This window comes from Falco peregrinus, chromosome 2 (genome assembly GCF_023634155.1).
Source record: "Falco peregrinus isolate bFalPer1 chromosome 2, bFalPer1.pri, whole genome shotgun sequence".
Taxonomy (NCBI): Eukaryota; Metazoa; Chordata; class Aves; order Falconiformes; family Falconidae; genus Falco; species Falco peregrinus.
This window is the reverse complement of record NC_073722.1, coordinates 68,660,612-68,681,465: the sequence shown is the minus strand read 5'-3', so window position 1 is coordinate 68,681,465 and position 20,854 is coordinate 68,660,612. Positions and strand designations below refer to the sequence as shown.

Here is a 20,854-nt window from a genome sequence, read left to right as displayed (position 1 = left end):
TATTTGGAATCAAAATCTGGCAACTTTTATCAAATAAAATACAGCATTCCCTACTGACACCTATGGCAACAAGCACATATAAACCCAATTACCTAGATTAATTAATTATCAATTAAAAGTGAAAAACAGATATTTTCTTTTATTCATTACTTGGCCATCTCTACAGGTCCAAAGCAGAATAAAATCACCAGACAACTCAATGAACTCCAAAACTAAACAAAGAAAGCAAAAAAAGTTTAATTATGCAACATTTTAAAAAAAATCTGCTTTTTCATTACATATAGTGAGAAATTAATGTTAAGTGCTTCTGGAGATGATTATGAGATAAAGATGAGGACACTTTTACAGATTTTTTAGAACGTATTTACTTTTTTGATTTATAGATAATCTATCCATAGTTAAGGGTCTAATCATTACTTTTTCTCCTACAAACTACTAAAACCAGACACTACTCAGCACTTTAAATAACATGTGAAAAATGCTGCATCTATTTAACAGCTGCAGAACTTATAGGACAGAGGCAGTAAAATATAAAAAAAGACAAGAGTTAAAAATCCTACTGCAAGAATATTAACTGTAATAAAAGAGAAGACATTAAAACCAGCAGCTAGTTAGGTGCCAGGACATAATAGAACCCATAAGACCAGGCAAAGAATGATGCTAAGTTAAGGAGAAAGAGTCTGTTTTCAGAGAGGAACTTCCTGACAGACACCACAACAAAGCAACATGAATGGTGACTGTGTGGTCCCCTTCTCGTAAATAAATCAGGCGTCAAAGGTTGATCTGCAGTTAATAAGAGGCCTAAGCCTTCTCCAAGGATTTGTAGTATTCTGTCAGCACAGTCCAAGCCTTAGGAGCCATGAAGCCTTCTGGCGGGTTTTGTCCTTCTCGAGCCAGCTTGCGCATGCGGGTCCCCGATATAAATTCAAAGTCTTCATGGCTGAGAAAGTAGGAGTGGGGGAAAGAGGGGAGAGGAGCAAGGGAGAGGAGGGAAAAATAATACATTTTAAAAGCAAGAAAAGTTGCTCATATTCCTTCTGCTTTCTTGATAATTTATAAATTTCTTCTTGGGAGTATAATGCTGTATAGCAACTGTCATTTCCAGACATTGGCCAGCAATGCCAGTAAATCTCTACGCCCTCTACAATATTCCACTAGGTAACTCCAGAGGTTTAGCAGCATGGGCATGGTCAAACTGATCTGTGGACTGAAATGAGTCCATCTAGCCTGGCTTTCTCTCTATTAGGAAACAGGTAACTGCTGTTGAGAGACAACAGTCTCCTCCACCTCCTGTCTCAGCTCTCTGCCAGGCATCCCATTTTGCACCTTGCCCTGCCATGGCAGTGGACCAACCCTATGTGCTGGTTGAAGAAGGTCACTTCAGTGCCACTACGGAATGCAAAAAACCAACACTGCATGAAACCTTAGGGAAGGACACTTTGCAGAACAGAGAAAGTAAAAGCCTCAGAGTCTAGAGGCAAGCTCCACAGCTGGACCACTGCAAGCCACTGAGCATGCATATACAAATATATTCATATCAGTAATGTGGCACATACAGTTCAAAATAAACAAAAAACCTACAGAATAATAAAATTACCTTCCCCTAAAAATGTTTCTTCCTGAAAAACAGAATTCAGTTGGACAAATACACAAATGAACCCAGATCAGGATTGTTTATCGTTGTTAACATGACAATCTAAATGAATATTAACTTCTCAGTTATGTGGTCATAAGCAGCAGAAGCTCTACGAGTTAAACACTTACTCCTCACAGGACTGAAACAGGAAAAACAAGACCAGAACACCAGAGGCATATCAAATGCTCCAAAGGAAAAATAATTTATTCTTAAATTAAATACGCAATTTTACTCATGCCATTTGTTCAATTTGCAACATGTATGCATTACTCATTCTTCACTTGTCTGTTTGAAATAATAGCCAAGTATTGGTCTCAGATGCACATGCCTCAGATAGAAACAAGAGCCAAGTGTGCACATCAGAGGGCAGAACTTGGCTCTAAGTGCTGAACTATGCTCAGTAGGGTATGGAAGTTAGCAAGATGCAGAAAGCACTCCATGGTTCCCTTTCACAAAACCACTAGCCCCATAATTTTTTGATTTGGATCGCATACATTTACACAACAGCACTGCCATACATGCTTTTTTCTTACTGCTCTCAATTTTGGACTGTGGGTTCCTGAAGTGTCACAAGGCAAAAAAACCCTACTGTGCTTCAATTCTGCAAAATATAAGTTATGCAAAAATGAAAACTTAAAGTTGATGTAGGCCCATGGGAGAAAAAGTTATGTCACTGCTATTTATAATGCCTGAAAATTTTCTTTCTTGGCAGAGACACGCCTACTGTTCACTAACACTGCTTGAAGGCAACCTGTGTTCTTTGCAAAAACTATTTCTATAAAACATATGTGGGGAGGTGATAAGCCTGGTTAATTCTAGTGAAAAAATACTAAGTGTTCAGATGATCAGGAAGAGAATAGTAAAGTAAGTACTATAAAGTTGCTCCATGTGTGGTTCTCTCTATGGTGTGGTAGCAATACCAAAGTTCATGCATTAAAAAATTTTAGCTGCTTTATCCCCACTTTGCCTGTTAAGTTTTCAGAAAAACACTCAATTTCCATGCCCTACAAGTGAAATAAAGTACTAAGACAACACATTTATATATGCCATATAAGTTTGCTTCAGTAAGACCCCCAATTCCTTTAGCTTCTTCTCATCGCTGGTTGCATAAAAGGCACCTCTAGGAAGTAGAGATATCAAGGAGAGAAACATTAAAAGAAGCTAAGGAGATCTATAGAAACCCTAAGAGGAAAGAAAACATGGACAAGGTTTATTTAAGAAACATACTACATTCAGCATCTCATAACATTTCTAGAAATGTTTCAGAAATACTATTAACAAGTACAAAAGTATTAATGATAACCTCTCCTTATCCAAAATTACTGTTTTGAATGGGGTTTTAGTTAAAAAAAAAACCACCAAACAAAAACACCTTAACTAGTAAACACTGAAGTGACTCAAATGGAGCTTTGGCAACATATACTGTATGTTGAAACAACACAGTAATTCCTGCCTTGTTTAAAATTACTGCATTTTCAATTTTATTGTTTCCAGTTTAACCTCCACTTCCATACCTAAAACAGAGTATTTGAATAACCACTCAATACTTGTTGTCTTTACTGATAGTAAAGATCAAATCTCTTGAATATCAGAAACTGAGATCTCCACTAACCAGAAATGCTTTAATAGTACTGGCACTGTGTTGTGATGTGAATCACCAGCATTATGAAAGCAAAACGTATCAGTATGAATAATTTGATTTTGTTGAAAAAGGAACCAGAAAGAAGAGTCAGGTAATTTTGTTCATAGTGAACTTTGAGGATATTAGAAGCTACTCTACACAAAATGCATTTGAGCAGAACATGACAGGGGGGAAATATCTGACCATTAAAGCGGCCGTGAAATATAAATGCCAAAGCCATTCAAATTTCATTCTCAAGTGAGATTTGGAATGACTATGAATAAAACTTAACCCAAGCCTTTTCTGCGCATGGAACTTAAATGTTTTTGAAATTTTTATTCAGTGGGTGCTAGAATTAGCTTTCTTTGAGCCACATCATATGTTAGCAAATGCCTGGAACATGGATTTGACCTTTTACTACCAATTGATTTTGACTAGTATTGACATAATATTTGGTGCCAATGCAATCAAAAGCATTCTCCAAAAGAAAGAGGAAAAAAGGCATAAATAAAGCCACAACAAAACTTGTCAACAGAAAACCAGTCTTGAGACATATTACATTGAGACTGGTATGTGCTCCATGGCATAGCAACCTAGAACCCTACTACACTTGCAGTGTGGAAAAAGCCTTACACACACATGCTATGAAATCTCCTTACTTGGGCAGGGGTAGGCCAACAGAAAATATGTAGCTTTGATGTGCTCTCATATGTCTCGCAAAAGGAGAAAAGCAATCTTTTCAAACACGTCACTTACAAAGACTGATGTTTTAATTTGTTAAATTGATTTCCCTTATTTTCGTGCATTCAGTAGTTGTTTTTTACTATAATACCACAAGTAACCCCAGCAGCAATGACAGCTCTTTACACTTTGTTATGAACTCAGACACTAAGAGCAGTGTGTGAGGCTAAGATTTCAAAGACCTTACAGCTCTTGTGACAAAACAAAGAAGTTACCACCAGTTTGCAAGCAGGAAATGACTGCATGAAGATGCCCACAGTGCTACACGGAACTTCTGCTGTATCTCTGAGGTGTCAATACAGTACCTTAAAACAATGACTGAGAAGAATATTTTTTCCGCTTCAACAAGTATTCCCTACAGGTTTAATCTAAGTATAAAATATGTTATGTAACTGATTTTTTCACTTGGGAGCAATGAAGATCAATCACAATCTCAGGAACCCCCACCTTCTGTTAGGGTATCTGGCACTGTGCAAACGACATTCTTGAAATTCCCATTCTCTGTGGAGAGTAATGCCTAGTGCTCTAGAGGTACCAAGAAATTACTCTTAAATACAGGAAACAGAATAAAAGTACAGACCATTCATTCATAGTTTTGCCCATTCGTCAAGATACAGGTTATTTGGAAACAAATGTATGGAAATACAACAATAACATGACTTATTTGCCCTCATCTGGCTTTGAAACAACTGCCACGTTCTACTCAGCTGGTAAATTTTAGATCCAATTAATTCCTAAGACTATTCCCAGTCTCCTTATTTGGGGTTTAGTCCCATAACAATTTTCCTTCTCCAACTTCAAACTTCCTGGACAGGATCTGTCATGAGGTGAAACCTAACTTTACAACCCTTTTCAGAAGGATTTTCACTGTATTTAAATCTGCAGCATTAAGTCATGACTTACACCATATCTTCTACAGGAACAGAACACTGCCCCATACAGTGTCAAGTCTTTGCCATGTCAGTCTGTGTTATGCCTTGGGAATGCCCCATGATGCTGAATGAACCAGCTATTATCAGCTAGGTTCAAAACCTAACTGGCCGTGAACAAACTCTCTGTGAAAGTAGAACATAATAATGAGATTAATATCAACATATGCATAGCAAATCCTTTACCTGCTGTGAATGAAATTCCTTTCTGACTGGCAGCAGTGTTTGAGTCTTCTGAGCTGCTTTAGTGTTTCAGGGTATCCTACATTAGGTACTAACGTTATTTCCCTTAGCTAAATTAAGGAGGACAGTCAAGTATGTTCATCTTAGCCTCTTAATATCACTTTAAACATCAGGTATCACACCAAACAAATTTGGGAACAGTACATACTTAGTCGGAACAGCTGTCCCGTATGACTTGTAGTATTTAAAGCAGTCATGCCAAACACATGAAAGGTTCTGGGAATAAACTAAAGTTAAAATCTCTCCTTTTCACACATATTTCATTCACATTTTACAAAAAGCATTAACAGTTTGCTCTAGTAACCTTACTTATGGGTTTCTTTTAGCCAAAATGATCTCATCAGTTTTCTTTCAGGACAAAAAAAAAAAAAAAAAACACAAAAAAACCCACACACAACCATTTTTCCAGACACTGCTGTGGCTTTTTTAATTGCCAAACTAATTTCCTTTCTTAATTGAGTTTTTTCTCAGCAGCAGTCTGTGGCTGCATTTTATAGGACTGATCTTCTGTAAAGAATTGGGAATCTCTGCTCACCCAAACAACTACTATTATTAAGCCACCAATCCCAAATTACACTTGTCTGTGGTAACTGAGAGGCCTTTTTGGCTGAAGAAACACACTAACTGTTTTTCTGAAAGGATTTCAGCAGTGGGTAGGGATTTTTGGGGGAATGGTGGTGGGTTTTGTTGGTTGCTTGTTTCTTTGGTTTTTTTTTCTTTACACTTCTGTCTAATAGTGGTTCATAGGTCAGACATTCATTCAGAATTTCTCTGTTACAACTAGAATAATTCCTATACATTTTTCCAAAACATGTTTGGACATATTCAACTACTGATTCAAATGTCTATGAAATCTGAAAGGATAAAAACTATAATAAGCAAAGGACTATACCAATATTCATGCTATTTTTTATTTGTATTATTTCCTCAGAATTCTGTGCAAGTGGAATGCTCAAGCTTCCCATAGATACTTAGATAAGGCTTGCTATCTGACTTCAACAATAAAATAATATTTTTTAAAAAAAATCCCTTTATTATCCTCATTTTTACCAAAGGGAAAATAAACTGAAACTATTTCTACCTGTCCTGCTAATACATTGCTTCAAATGCATTCCTCAAATCCCCTTCCTAAATCTCAGTTTTAGAGACATCTTTTTCAAAGGTATGTTTTAAGAATGCAGTTCCACGAGGTGCTAAACCTAGTTCTAAGAGGTCCAAGAAACAAATTAAAAATTGTGCTGGCTTCATGAGGTAAAATACAAATATAGTTCCAAGATATTGGCTGTTCACAGGTCTTACTACTTTAAAGGGTAACTTTAGTAAACCAGTTTATACCAGTTAAACTTTGTGCACCACTCTGCAACTACAACTGCTGTGCAGCTAGAATAAAGGCTTTTACATCAGTCTTTTTTTATCCCCTTTCCTTGCACACAACGCTCCATGGTTTTTCCTGAATGCAACCAGGATACCTTTGCCTTTCCTTATAAACAGGGGTACATGTAGATACAGTGCTGACAGGCGACTTCAGCTCCAACACAGCACCACAGCAGCTCAACATCATTAACCAGCAGCATGAGGCCTTGACACTCGAAGTTAACAGTCACGTTCTCCAGGCTGTTCCCAAGCAGATGCACCAGATCTATTGAAACTCTAAGGGCAGCACACATTCTGGAGGACACTGATGGAAGCAAGAAACAAAACTTAACTTCCGTATCAGCTCCACAAAAATCAGCACTTGCACCTTTGGGAACCGAAGGCCGTAAGAAAATGACCTCTTAGAATCACGGCCAGCACACCTGAGAAGTAAGGGTCTTTGTTACTGATTTGGAAGCAGAGCCAGTGGCAGGCTTTTTGATGCTTCCTAGGCTTGCCACAAGGCCACGAGCAGCTCAGCCACAGTAAGGTATCACACAGCTGCCCAGTATCTTATGGTACATAGCTGACCAGCACCAACCCAGCATGTGAAAACCTAACCCCAAAGGCATACTATGAATGTTATCAGCAAGTGTTAGAATTTTCTCATAAAAGCTGAGCATAAATGTTTAGAGATGTCATGAGGAAAGCAACTCTCTGCCACTGCTAATGTTGCAGCCCCAACTTGGCAGACATCCTTCTGGCAGTTGAATCAAGCTTTTGGTAACCTCTCACCACTAGCCAAAGATTCATCCCTCACCATCCCCATGGCTTGGGATTGCCTTCAAAACTGGAAAGATAATTCACTAACATCAGCAAAGAGTCCGGGTGCTAGAAACTTGGCATGTCTTTGCTGCTAAACCAGGCGTGGTTCAACTCTGCCAAATTACAGAGACACCCAGGATAGCAGATGGTGTCCATTATGGCTTCTTACAGGTAGCTCTCCCAGGTAAAGGAGTATAGGAGGCCTGAAAGACTAGAAGACATGACCACTCTGGGAAAGAATAACTGATTCCAGCAGCTGAGACACACAGCTCAGCTACAGCTCAGTCCAAGGGAAACCTGCTTGCCATAACCTTCCACGCATCCACTAGTGATGGAAATTCTTGAATTGCCTAGTTTTTTTGTCAAGTCTCTAAGCCTCAAAGAACTAAGAAAGGTACAATAGAAATCAAGTTATCCATTTCCAAAACAAGTCAGAGCAATGCTTCTATGCATGCAACCCTCCTCCCTACATTTTCATGCTGTTTTTCACCAGGTTAAGTGGTGAACTGAGGAATGATTTCCACGAACATCACTATTTCGCACCCAAGGGTCTTCTACCAGTACTGAATCCTTTCTGTTTCCAAACAATCCTGTGTTCCCTGCCATCCTCCTTACAGAGTCAAACACTGCATGGTCCAGGAGTCTGCCACATTTTCAGCATTACATAGACTATCTTGAAATGCAGCCAGCTGCATCCATCCAAGCTCTGTCTGGAGCCTACCACAATGTTCTGTCTATGGCAAGCAGGAGCAATAATGGCTCTCTCTTCAGGGAGCCTGCATGTGTCCACATTGCCATCTAGGGGGCTGCTGCCATACTCCAGCACACTCTGTAGCTTGCAAACGACACCTAGGGAAGGACGAGACAAATGGTTCTTACATTCTGACAGCAGCAGGGCAAAACTGCATGTTAATAGCTGCATAGTCCTTTTTCCAAAACAGTGACAGAACCAAGAAAGAAATGCTTCAAACCAAAGGGTCCCCACAGGCGTGATGAGAGGATAAGAGTGTGCCTATGCAGTCTGTGACAAAAGGCAAAACTTGTTACCACAGAGATTTTTTTTAATCATTTGCTCTGGCTAATGACAGAGGTATAGTTTAACTCTCCTTGATTTAAATCAAATCTATCCTCCTAAGAGTACAGTATCAATGATAACAGAATCAGTATTATTCTACAAAGATTTTATGTTCCATGTAATGGGAATTCTGGCCTCTCACATTGCCATTCCCCTTCCATTCCAAATTATTAAGAAGTGACATACCAGTATAACTATTTCACTTTAATCTTTATGTATTTGTCTAAAACTTGCTGAATTACTTAAACAGGACAAATATCCATAGTATTTACTATAACAACCTTTTGAACCTTATGTTATAATCTATAGATATTTGCATAAAATTATCAATATTTGCATCACAATAATTACTGTGCAGAGCAATCAGGACTTCTAGATGCATCTCAATGAAAGGCACAAAGGTAGTGAAGTGTTCAACAGCTAGCTAAGAGGTAGTAAGTTTAGGTAAAGGCTTTCATGTCAGATACAGTAGAAATATCCTTCCCTCTGATTTAATTCCTCCTAATGAAAATACCATATGTATCAGGGCATAGGTCTGATCTGATGCTACTGTCTACAGCATCACTTGAAAGAAAAAGAAAAAACAAACAAACAAAAAAACCCTGCTGCAATGCCATCCAAAGAGAAGCTTCACAGTACTAAGGAGAACATTATGCTGGAATGCTGCCTATATGGGAGGGAAGAGGAAGAAAGAACAACATTGGCAAACTACAACTGCTAAATAAGACTCCCTGATTAGCTTCAATTTTAAAACATCTGCAATGTAGCAAATCATCAAATTTCTAAACACATATGGACATCACAGAGTAATATACAGTGAAACTATTTTAATTCTTGTCAGGTTTCAACAGATTTGCCTTTACCATGCTGCTTATGATTTCCAAACAACAGAAGAACATGCCATAAAGTTATATTTAGTCATGTAAGAGACTAACACTTCACAGCCTTAAAAAATAAAAGCAGACTAATTCAGGTGCTTGTAATTTACTGCTGAAATAATGAAGCAGTTATGTAACTTACAATCAAGGTTAAGCCAGCATACTATCTACTAATATAATTCATGGTAAGAAACACACAAGCTGCTGAATAAAACTTGTTGGTTGATTGTCAGTTGGTTGATTGTCAGAAGCCACAGTGACATCTTTGAAGACTTATACTCAAGTGTTCTTCAGCTGCTTACGCTGTGGTTACAAGAGGTAAGAGACAGGTTCATTTTTACATATCAGTCCATCCCATGCTGATTTCATGCTTTGAAAGATGAACTGTGTTGTACAGACATACTTCTTCAGTTAGAAGTAATAGGAAATAGTTACAATAAATAGAAAAATTAAAAAAAAAAATCTTGCTTGACTTTGTATTTCAGTATTCAGGTTGTATTTCAATAGTAACTTCAACTGCAGTTTGATGAAAACCAAAAGTACAGTTCAATAATCTGAATGAAGATGTTTAAACTAAATTGACATCTTCCCAGTCCCACTCAATGCCACCATAGCAACACATACGGTGAGTTTTGGACTCTGCTGTTCCACGAGTGAAAGAAAATATTGGAACATGCAGAAGGTGAAATTACCTGTCCTGGAACTGGATGAAAAAAACAAAAACAAGACACCAAAAAACCCAAACAGCTGAAAACACTGTGACATTCAATGAATTTAGAGCACCATTTTGCACTACTGTTAGACAGAGCAAACACTTATTTGTCACCCTCTTGCCCACTATCTTCTCCCTCTGAACTCTCTCATTGTTTCTCCTTCCATCATAGCTGATGCAAACCTGGCACGTGAGAAGCATATTTAGAAAGGTAAACCACTAGACTAGAGAGCTAATCTTACCATTATAATAAATAGTAATATTTCTCTGTGGATTTGGCAGTCTGTGCCAACATATTCCAGAATTAGAGAAACTCCAGTACCTGTGAGGAAAAGGGGAGCTTCCAGTGGCAACTAAAGTTGGATCAGGTTAGCTGTGCTGTGAAACTACATTCAAATCATGCTGAAGTCAAGTTGCATTCATGATCTAAAACCACATCTAAACACTGCCATCTTTGCTCAATATGAATTTAATTAAAAACTTTTTTTTATGTGGGCAGGGGGTAAAAGGCAGCTATTGCTCAAGAAGTCTTAAAACGAAAATACAACTTACTGATCAGAGTCATAATAATCCATACACTTCTTTTTCTTATTATAAGCTGCAACTCTGAAGGGTACGATTTCCAGTGCTCGGAGGCCTGGAGCCATTGTCAACACTTTGGCGCCATGGGTTGGTTCATACAAATCTTTCCCAGTGTCAGGGTGCGGCATCCCTGCTGGATCTCGCCCTACAATGTAGAAGTTAGCTCCTGCGACCATCCGTGATCTACAGTGCCACTGAACCTAGAACAGAAACCAGGAAAAACTGTTAACAGAAGAAAACTGTCAAAGCATGACCCTTAAAGTGTGCCTGCATTGTATAATTACCACTTTTTCCCTAATCAGATGTGACTTCTACTGTGGTGGTACAACAACACAAAGAATCTATTACGTGAATCACCACCAAGCTTGCTGCTGAGACATACTATTACCCTGTTTCATGTGCATGTTAGGATACTTTAAAAGCTACTTTTGTACAGCGTTTGGAACAGCACAATCGGAGCAAGAAAGATGGAGCTCATCACTTCCTTAGCTCAGTTCTTCCTGATGTTGTCACCTTCCATCCCTTTCCTGTTACATAAAAAGATTAACACAGAAGCAACTGCTTTGGGAAGCTTAGTGGGCTCTAGCAATGTATTGCTCTACTTAATCACAGTAATTTCTCTAATAAAAAAAAAAAAAAAAAAAGACACCCTGACAAATAGATAGCTGCCAAACATCTCATTGGAAGACAGACAAGATAGACTACTTAAACACAGTGGTCACAAGTGATCTAATCAACTTATTTACACATCAAAAAAGTTACCCATGCTCAGCATTTTCACCTGGTGCATGTGGCAAGGATGTTGTCCAAGGCAGGACTTCAACACTTAGTCTGCATCAATATTATGACCCAAAGGACACATACACCAGGCACATACTGCACATAATGCTTTCGCAGCGCTAATGCTGCCTATTCATACCATGAGCTTCCAAGACAAAAACTGATCAAGCAATTCTAGCTTTGGTAAAGTTATGTTGATATATTCACTTTCCCTGATCATTTTGAAATAATTTCCTTTCTAACACATCTATATGAACTGGGGCGGAACCAAAGTCAAAAACAGAAACTTTAGCTTTACTGAATTTTTGCTTGGATGCACCAACTCCCTTCCACTTAATATTTCAAGTACTGTACATACTGACAAACGGCTTTCCCACACTACTTTGCAGCATATTTCACAATGAGTGGTTTCATAACTAACAAGTTGATTTTTACTTTTTTCCCTTATAGCTCAGTTATAACTGAAAGTAAAAAAAAAAAATATTATACTTCAAAGGAAATTCTGCACACAGATTATTCAATCACGTGTTCCCTACAGCCAAAGAAATGCTTTCAAATTATTTAGAAATGCACCTCCTTTATGGTGAGAGGATTTTTTTCTCCCAAAGACTGTTTGCAGTATTTAATCGCAGATTGTTTGATGTTACACTTACAACAGATTTTAGACTTATTACACTATCCAAATGTTAGTGAATTTTAATTCATTTTTATATGTAATATTTTCAATAGCAAATTCAACTGTATCGTCCAGAAAAGTAAAATAAATATTACTTTATTTTAGGTAACAAAGACACATCACTTCAGGAAATATCAGTATGTTCTCATACTAGGAAGTATTCCTCTAAAAGAACTGTCATACCATCTATATAGTTTAGTATCTGCCAAAGGATATTCAGAGAAGAGTTTAAGAAAAAAAAAAAAGCAAGTAGGTTAACAGTAGTTTCTTGTAGCCTTACCTTCACACAAAATTAAAGGCCTACCCAGTAACTAAACAAGATAAAATAGCTTCGCAAGTTGAACAGTAACAAACACCTGTCAAAACACCTGTCAAGCACTAAAGAGGAAAAAAAAAGAAGGGGTGGCAGGAGGGCAAAAAAACCACAAATCACAGGACAAAAGTTTCTGCCACTACCTTGTGGTAAACTGGCAACATGACAGATAAATTTTCTTTCCATTACAAAAAAAAAAATTGCATCTGCCTACTTTACATAAAACAAAATCAGTATTTCATATTTTAGTCACTGTGCATGCTGTTTACGTTAACAAGCTTTAGGCAAGAAGCTCAAAAGTAATTTCTCAAAGTGGTAACTGCTAGCCCTACCTTAGTTCTACACCTAATCATTACAGAAATGATTCAAAGAGGAAGTTTTGCAGTCAATATGGACAGAATTCTGTAAATCAATAGTCAGATAATGAAATTAGGAACCAGTCATGAGTGTACCATTGGTACCAGTTTTCATTCTGACCACAGCCAGATGTTACACATGATGGATTCCACCACTATTCAAGCATACAGGGTGCTATGGAAGCATCTGGATGCTGATAGCTAGACTAATAATTTTAGTATTTACGTTACAAGCACAGAGTTGGCCATACACATGAAATCCCAGCATACTACAGCAGCAAGCAGCACGGTTTCTGAAACTATTCTAGCATAGTTAAGAAATCTAAGTTTCATGTTGTCACGTGGGTAACAGCAAGTAAGAACACCATTTTGATTAAGTGAAGCTATTTGACTAAGGCAATTTAGAACAATGTTAACCACATGTTTGAGACATAAAACTAGCAGCTATTGTCCCATATTCCTATACATCTATACTACTTCAGAACATATTTACTTTCCCCTAAGCAGGTGAATTCATTGCATTTTTGATACAGAATTTTCCCCTATAGAACTGTTTCTTTTCTTCCATGGTAATTATCAGGAACGTTAAAAATATAAAAATGCTAAATTGATGCTTATGAAACACGTCCATTAAAATCTTTACAGACTGGAAGGCCACATCCATCCTTCAGATAACCATGCTAACAGTTGCTTGTTCTGTAAAGCACTTGTGCTACAGAAACAAATCTGGTACCTATGTCTTTTAAATGACCTCTGGAAAAATATTACAGAAAGAGTCTCTTATTACTTTGCTACAAATATTATTGTCAGGCTGTACTCTGAGGTCACTGGAAATGCTATATAGGTTAGGAGAAAACTTTTATTCTGTTCAGGATAAGGATGTGGATTTTGTTCCTCCTGATCAGTCTTGTGTTCATGAACTTAAGTTTTCTGTTAATTCTCACAAAAGGTCTGTAGCAACAGTACAAGATTCCCCACAGTAACTCACTCACATGCCTCAACTAGATGCAGACTACAGTTTTTTCTCTGGACTGAAAGGCAGTGCAAGCTCTGTTCAATCAGTCAACTGGCCAGCAGAAAATAAGCAACACCTGTCTCATTTGATTCCACTGGTGAGATTTCCATCTATCAAAAGCTACCACAGAGTTAACCTCTTGAGCCTGGTCAGAATTTGAACTTCCTGTGACTGGGGGGCAGGGCAGCGGGAAGTAAGGAGAGATGGAGAACCAATACCCCTTAAAAGAATTGCCCTCAAAACGAGAGCATTTATTCTCTCTGCTGCTTCCCACAAACCTCTAGGGATTCCAGCCCAAGACCTGGCTTCTAAATAAAGTGTTGCCAAAGAATTATTTCATACAAAAACCTTGAAACAATTATCTCTGAATTAAGTTTGCCAAAAAGTAAAGCAAGCTTTTTTTTTTTCTTTCTCTACTTTGTGTATAGTCCTCCAACATACAAATTTCTTGCTTAATAATCATACAACTTAAGTATCTTAACATTCAGGACAACTATTTGGTATGTTAATAGATCTTATAATTCCTTCTGAAAGAGACTGTAAAAAAGGAGGAAGGATTAATTCATTATCATACCCTTGTAACTGTAAAGAAAAGAGCACATAAAACCAACGTTGTCTCCCACCATTTCCACCAAAGTATTGTAATATATACAGAAGGTTTTGGTTGATGACCGAGAGTGTCTTCACAGTCTGGTTTCCCAAGGAAAATTAGGCTCCTCTCTCCATTAAAAAAAACACAACAAACATACCGCAGGCATAGCACAAAACACTGTAGTGCACAATCAAAAGGGGTTTTGTTTTAAATTCTTGGTATATTTACCTCAGTTGGTCCAGCATACATCATGGGGGAAGGGAATATAGCCACCACTGTCGTTTCTGGATTCAAGATTCCCTCCTCCAGTACTGCAGCATGTTGCTTCATGCGCCACATGAGAGGAACATCATCCTCCTTTGTCCAGCCTCCAAGTGGATGCAAGAGTAAAACTGGGCGACGGTAGCCACGCTCCAAAAGCTGCTTATGAGTATCCTGCATTAAAAGAGCATGCCCATTGTGCACGGGGTTGCGTAACTGGAATGCAAAGACAGCATCTATAGAGAAAAAAACAGGGAAAAAAAAGTTAGAAAAGAAAGTTATTTTATCAGGAGTTGTACAACCATAGAAAAACATTATCTTTCCTCTGAACTCTATTAATCAAGTATAATATCAGTAGTAATATGTGATTAAGGGTTATGAATTATTATAAAATCACTATGTTCAATAAACAAAGCTAATAATAAAGCAACCATACAAAAAAAAAAAAAACGAAACAAAAATACCCACAAATCAGCCTCCTTAACTTTTGAGAAGTTTCTCCAATAGCTATAATCTTCTCTTTGGATTTTTCACTTGGCATGAGCATATAATACAAAGTTAAATTCTAAGAGGAAATCCAACTGTGCTGCCTGTCTTAAAGGCTCAATGTATCATCAGGAGAACAAACGGACATGTTTGCAACAAAACAAATAAAAGGGTATTTAATGTGCCTTAATTAGTTTCCTTCACCTAAACAGCTTAGTAGAATTTATACACAGTAAGAACAAAGGAAGGCTAACTGCTATTACAAACCTTTCGATGAAAAACCCTGACACAAACAGGATTTCTCTCTTCTGCAAACTGAGATGAAGACAGCAAATCACCCTAACTGAGAGGTTTCCTAGTAAGGAACCAATGAAATCTAGAGAACAGGGTTTTTTTCAGGTATCAGATATGCTTATTTAGGGGCTAGCAAAAAAAAAAAACAAAACAAAACAAAACAAAACAACCTGGTATCTCAAATCTGCAAATCCTGGAAATACTGACCACACTGAAAAATTACAGGAGCTCAGGACCAACCTCAGTTTGCATTCTTGATGTTAATCTCTCCCCTCACACTCAGAAGTGCTTAGCAGCTACCTGCCAGTCACTGCCACAATGAAAGCTGTATGGTTGTTCTCTGCTTTATGACTTTACTCAGCCTCTTATTTAACTGCCTAACACAACTGAATTAGTGAGAAAAGTTTCTTCTGCAATATAAAGCCAGCAGTTAACTCATAATTTTTAACTGTGATACATTCCACTTGCACCAGTCTACTTGCATTACTGTCATAAGCTTTGCTCCCCAGAAGCAGCATGGAACAGACTTAAAAATAGAGCATGAAAGCTCAGCACTCAGCCATACCTGACAATTTTTAAATCATATTCTACCACATTTTCACATTATCTTTTCTTGCATTAGTGCCATGTCTAGCATGCATGGAAAGACAAAATTCAGAATCTCAGGCATTACCAGCTTCTCTTGTGTATTTAGGCAATGCCTGAGATCATAAAAATTAATACCAGTAAAAGGCAAAGAATGACATTTAAGAGACCATTCAAAATCTTCATCCTTGAAACAATGCTAGTTAGCCCCTGGGGTACCAAGACGGCAGGCATTTGGATAAATCTTTGCAGAAGAAGCAGAACAAGAAAAATTCATTCACCAGCATTCATTTCCTTGAATTTCTGCCTTAGTTCAGCTGGAGTGAGACGGTATTGATCAAGTCCATCATTCCAATAAATACGATCAAGGACCTGTAGATCTCCACCTACAAACCAGTTCCCTTGCTCCATAACCATCTAAGAAAAGAAAGGAAAATCCTTGTTAGGATTGGTTTTCAGGTTCTCCTGAGCATCTAGGGTACTGCACTAGGGACACATCTTTACAAAGGGAAGAGTTCCAGGTTAATTTTATTTGACAGTCTCACGTCAAGCGTCAATGTTTTAAAAAAAAAAAAAAAAAAAAAAAAAAATCATCACTGGAACACAGTCCTGACATGTTATACCATGGTGCTGGAGAGATGCACAAGTCTTCAGTAGGCATATGCCTTTTTTTCAAAATAAAAAATTTTTTTAATATATAGAAATGCAAGTAGCCAGCATTCTTAACCAACATTATTACATGACAAAAAGAGCTAGTGCCTGGAAATCCTATAAAATCCTATATATAAACTGCACACTTTATAGTTGTTGGTCAAAGCAAATGCAGTTCCAGTATGGCCCTGCAGTTTACAAGATTCTGGTCAGCAATAAAGCAACAAACAAAACAGTTTTGATTAACTACTTAACCACTTTAATTTATGAATAAAATCAGAATCTTTGGGGTAGGATCGCTTTAGGATTTGTTTTACAATAGCACTTTACCAAGGCAACATATGTTCTTCTGATGTAATAATTTATAGTTGTTAACTTGATTATAATAATCTTTTAGCCTTATGTAGCTTAAAGATGACAACAAATGTTAATATAATGTAAGACATCATATATTAAACCCAAAAGCCAAGATGCTGAAGTTAAGTGTGGATTTTTCAATTTATTTTTGCTTTGAGTTAGAGGACTTGCTGGAATTAGATTATGCTAGTCACCACCCCCTTCCCAAAGAAAATGCTAAACTTTCACATCTCACCAAGGTGAGGGGAAGGTGTGATAAAGATAGGAAGATAAGAAAACTCTACATTACAGTAACTTTCAGGTATTCTGAGATTAGTGATTAATTTAGAAGGGCCACCGGATTCACGTGCTATCATGCTAGGGAAGTGATCATCTCCCTGTATTTGGCACTGGTGAGGCAGACTGTACCTCAAATATACTGTGCTCAGTTTTTTCACTACAAGAAAAACACTGAGGTGCTGGATATACGTCCAAAGAAGGGCAAAAAAGCTGGTGAAGTGTCCAGAGCACAAGTCTTAAAAGGAGCATCTGAGGGAACTTGGTTGTTTAGCCTGGAGAAAAGGAGGATCAGGGGGAACCTTGTCACTCCCTACAACCTGAAAGGAGGCTGTAGCAAGGTATGTGTCGGTCTCTTCTTCCAAGTAACAAGCAACAGAACAAGAAGAAACAGCCTCCAATTTCACCAGGGTAGGTTTAAATTGGATTTTAGGAAAAATTTCTTCACCAAAAGGGTTGCCAAGCATTGAACCAGGTTGCCCAAGGAAGTGTTGAGTCACCGTCTCTGGAGATACTTAAAAGACACACGGATGTGGCACTTCAGGACCTGGTTTAGTGGTGGACTTGGCAGTGCTAGGTTAATGGTTAGACTCTGTCTTAAAGGTCTTTTCTAACTTACACTATTCTAGGAAACTACTATGCACACATTCATATGCTGTCATGATACTACTACACATCCCAGTACAGACATAATAACATCCTCATCTTCTATACTAGTTTGAGCCATGTCATTCTGTAATTGCTAATGCATTATAACAAGTTATTCAAATCTTGTCTGCATGAGATTTCTTTATAATTTCTTAAATTTGTGTTAAGTTTTCAGTAACGGGGTAATCTTACGTTCATCAGCACAGACCACATCAAGGGCTTAGAAAATCTTCCAAAATAATCTTACTCATATCAAGCAGACACTCTTTTTCAGTTATACTCCTGAATACAACTTCAGTCAGTAGAAGGATGTCATTACACATTAATAAAAAAATTGATTACACATTAATAAAATAAAGATGTAAAAAAATCCATAGTTTTCACATATGTATAACTATTAGTCAGAGATACTTTTTGAACAGATCAAAGACTTTCCCTTTTTAAAAGCAAGCTCATAATTCAAGGTTTGTTTGATTTCTTTTTACCTGATTTTAAGTCATATTTGTAAACAAAAAGACACTATAGAGACAAATGGAGAAAGAATCATATTTTGGCTCTGCAAAGCCAAGATGCAACATTTACATCAGCTTGCAAAACTCAATACAGCATTGCAACGAGCATGTTACAACTAAAATATTTCACTATGACATACACATAAGATCAAGATAATAAAACATACTGAACACAGTGGATGGGAAATAACTCCCCAGAGAGTTAAGTGATGAACTCTCCAGGAACAGCACCTATTTCAAAAGCATCTAAAACTGGCAGTTCTCAGGTGTTCCACATACAGACAGAATAGAAGTTTTCTTGCCTTCACAATACATATACCTGCTGATTAAGGAGCTTTGATGATCCATCTGGCTACAGAGATGTGTTTCCTAGGCACACTAGAGGGCAAAATTCCCTCTTCTGTAGCACAGATTCTACAGTACATTCTAAATTCATTTCATGTGTACATACTGACATTAGATTTCCACATTAAATGCAGACTATTCAACAGCTGCATAGAACAAAAAAAATCACCTTTGTTTCTGCTCAAATATTTTAATTAGTTCTCGAGTAGTTTTGCTATGGAAATTCACGCCAGCCACAGACATCTGCTTCACCTAATTTGCAGCTCCACAAACAATACAGCTCATAGGAATAAGTTTTCAACTTTTAAACACACACCTTGATATAGGGGTGTTCTTTGCATGTTGTTCCCCATTGCCTAGCACAGCGTTCCTCCTTCCTGTGCTCATAGAATTCAGGATTACGGAGAATGGCCACACGGCGACCTTCATACACCAGTGCAATTGCTGTACATCCATCCAGTCTTTCTTTGTCTTCTTGAGTGGCTGTTAGTACTATAGGCACTGACAGATTAATAACTCCCCCTGCAAAATTAATTAAAAAAAGTCTTTATCTTTAGTAATGGTCATCAATGATGATATGAAAATCTACCTACCTAACAAGTTACAGTCCAGACTGTAAGTATATCACACAACAGGTAGTTCAAGCACTTACTTTACCAGGAGTTAAAAGTAACTTTTAGAATGAACTCTTGCATAAGATACATGTCCTATAAAATGTGCAAGCACTGAGATTTAAGAGCAATGACAGTACTTAAAATTGCAAGCACTTATAACCCCACACAAGGCATTTAGACTGTGAGGATACTACTTTTTAGGGATCTCAAATTAATATCTTGTTCAAGATGTTACATAGTAAGAAAAAAACCACAACTGACATCATCTAAAATACAGGCAAGATTGGTACTGTAGTGGATAATGAGTAAAAAAATAGTATTCTTGGCAGCCATACTTTGTCCATAAGAAAAGCTCAATGCGATAGAAGCAGCCAGATGTACCCAAGCAGTCAGCATATATAATTCAACAATTTGAAAAGGTAACTTTTGCGCTTCACTTAAAGCTATATTCCAGCAAAAACTGTTGAGTCAGGCAGACATTTTGCATAGTTTGTTCAGCTGAAAACTTACCAGCTACTTCTAAAACTAAACCAATGTATCTGAATCTTAATGTTATGCGTGGTCCTCATGTTTAAGTATTTACTTCACTGCTACATGCTAGAAGTCTTATTTTTCTTGACTACAACAGTGAGATTTGAGAAACCCAGTGGAGTAAATACCGTAAGTCTCATACAAAGGCTTGAATTCTAATGAGCAAACACTTGCCGAAAGAGTGCAAAACTTTTGGATGGTCTCCAGGAGAAAAGTCATGGGCCCCTTGAAGTTTATGGGGGTTTTGCTATTGGCTGTAATGGGGCCAAGACTCTAAATAACGCTGATTTCCCTGTTATTTGAGTAATACGGTTTTTACAACCGTTTCTCAATTTTACCTTAAGAGTGGTAGCAAGTTCAAAATTATGAAGCTGGATGAAAAGTTTAAGAGAAAAATAGGTACCCTTCAAAATGCAAAGCATGCTCTACACCTCCTCCTAAGTTCAGTCTTAGCACTCAGTTATTTTCAAAGCAACTAGATCATAAAATTGAGCTTGGCAACAGTCACAGAGAAGATGATTTGCCACCCCTAGCCTGATAATTCAAAAAGAATCCTTTTGCTTTGCAAATAGGTAAATAATTCCAAACTGGGAGCATATTTCAAAGCCATTAATTGTTACAATTTTGTCAGTGACCAATAATAAATATATAATATCTTTGCCATTATCTTCAGCCACTGTACAAATGAGAAACAGACAAGGTAGGAGTGAGTTCGTTAAGTCACGGATGAGCACAGTGTCAGCTTGAGACTATTTCAGATTACTTCAGCTTTGAAGAGAGAATTATCAACACACCTGAACCGATCTCCATAACGTAGAAGTCAGTCAGTATGAACATCACATTTAGAGTCCAGAGGATGAAATGCATTGCAGGTATTAAACAATACTTACTTCTCTTCAAAATCAGAACCCTGGAAAATTACTGCTGCTATGATACACCAGAACTAACGTACCAAGCAGGGAAGAAC

General features: G+C 37.6%; 1 protein-coding gene across 2 annotated transcripts in view; it reads right to left on the bottom strand.

The window, feature by feature from the left end:
- Nucleotides 1-213: 213 nt before the first annotated feature.
- The window catches only part of PAPSS1 (3'-phosphoadenosine 5'-phosphosulfate synthase 1), a 48,047-nt gene continuing 27,406 nt past the window's right edge, over nucleotides 214-20,854 (bottom strand). For both annotated transcript variants that reach the window (XM_055795466.1, XM_055795467.1), the window contains exons 8-12: nucleotides 19,059-19,264; nucleotides 16,235-16,370; nucleotides 14,556-14,824; nucleotides 10,566-10,795; nucleotides 214-940 (exon numbers count right to left, since the gene is read on the bottom strand). In XM_055795466.1, the coding sequence (XP_055651441.1) occupies nucleotides 802-940; nucleotides 10,566-10,795; nucleotides 14,556-14,824; nucleotides 16,235-16,370; nucleotides 19,059-19,264 (980 nt within the window). In that variant the 3' untranslated portion in view covers nucleotides 214-801. The remainder of the gene's footprint in view (nucleotides 941-10,565; nucleotides 10,796-14,555; nucleotides 14,825-16,234; nucleotides 16,371-19,058; nucleotides 19,265-20,854) is intronic.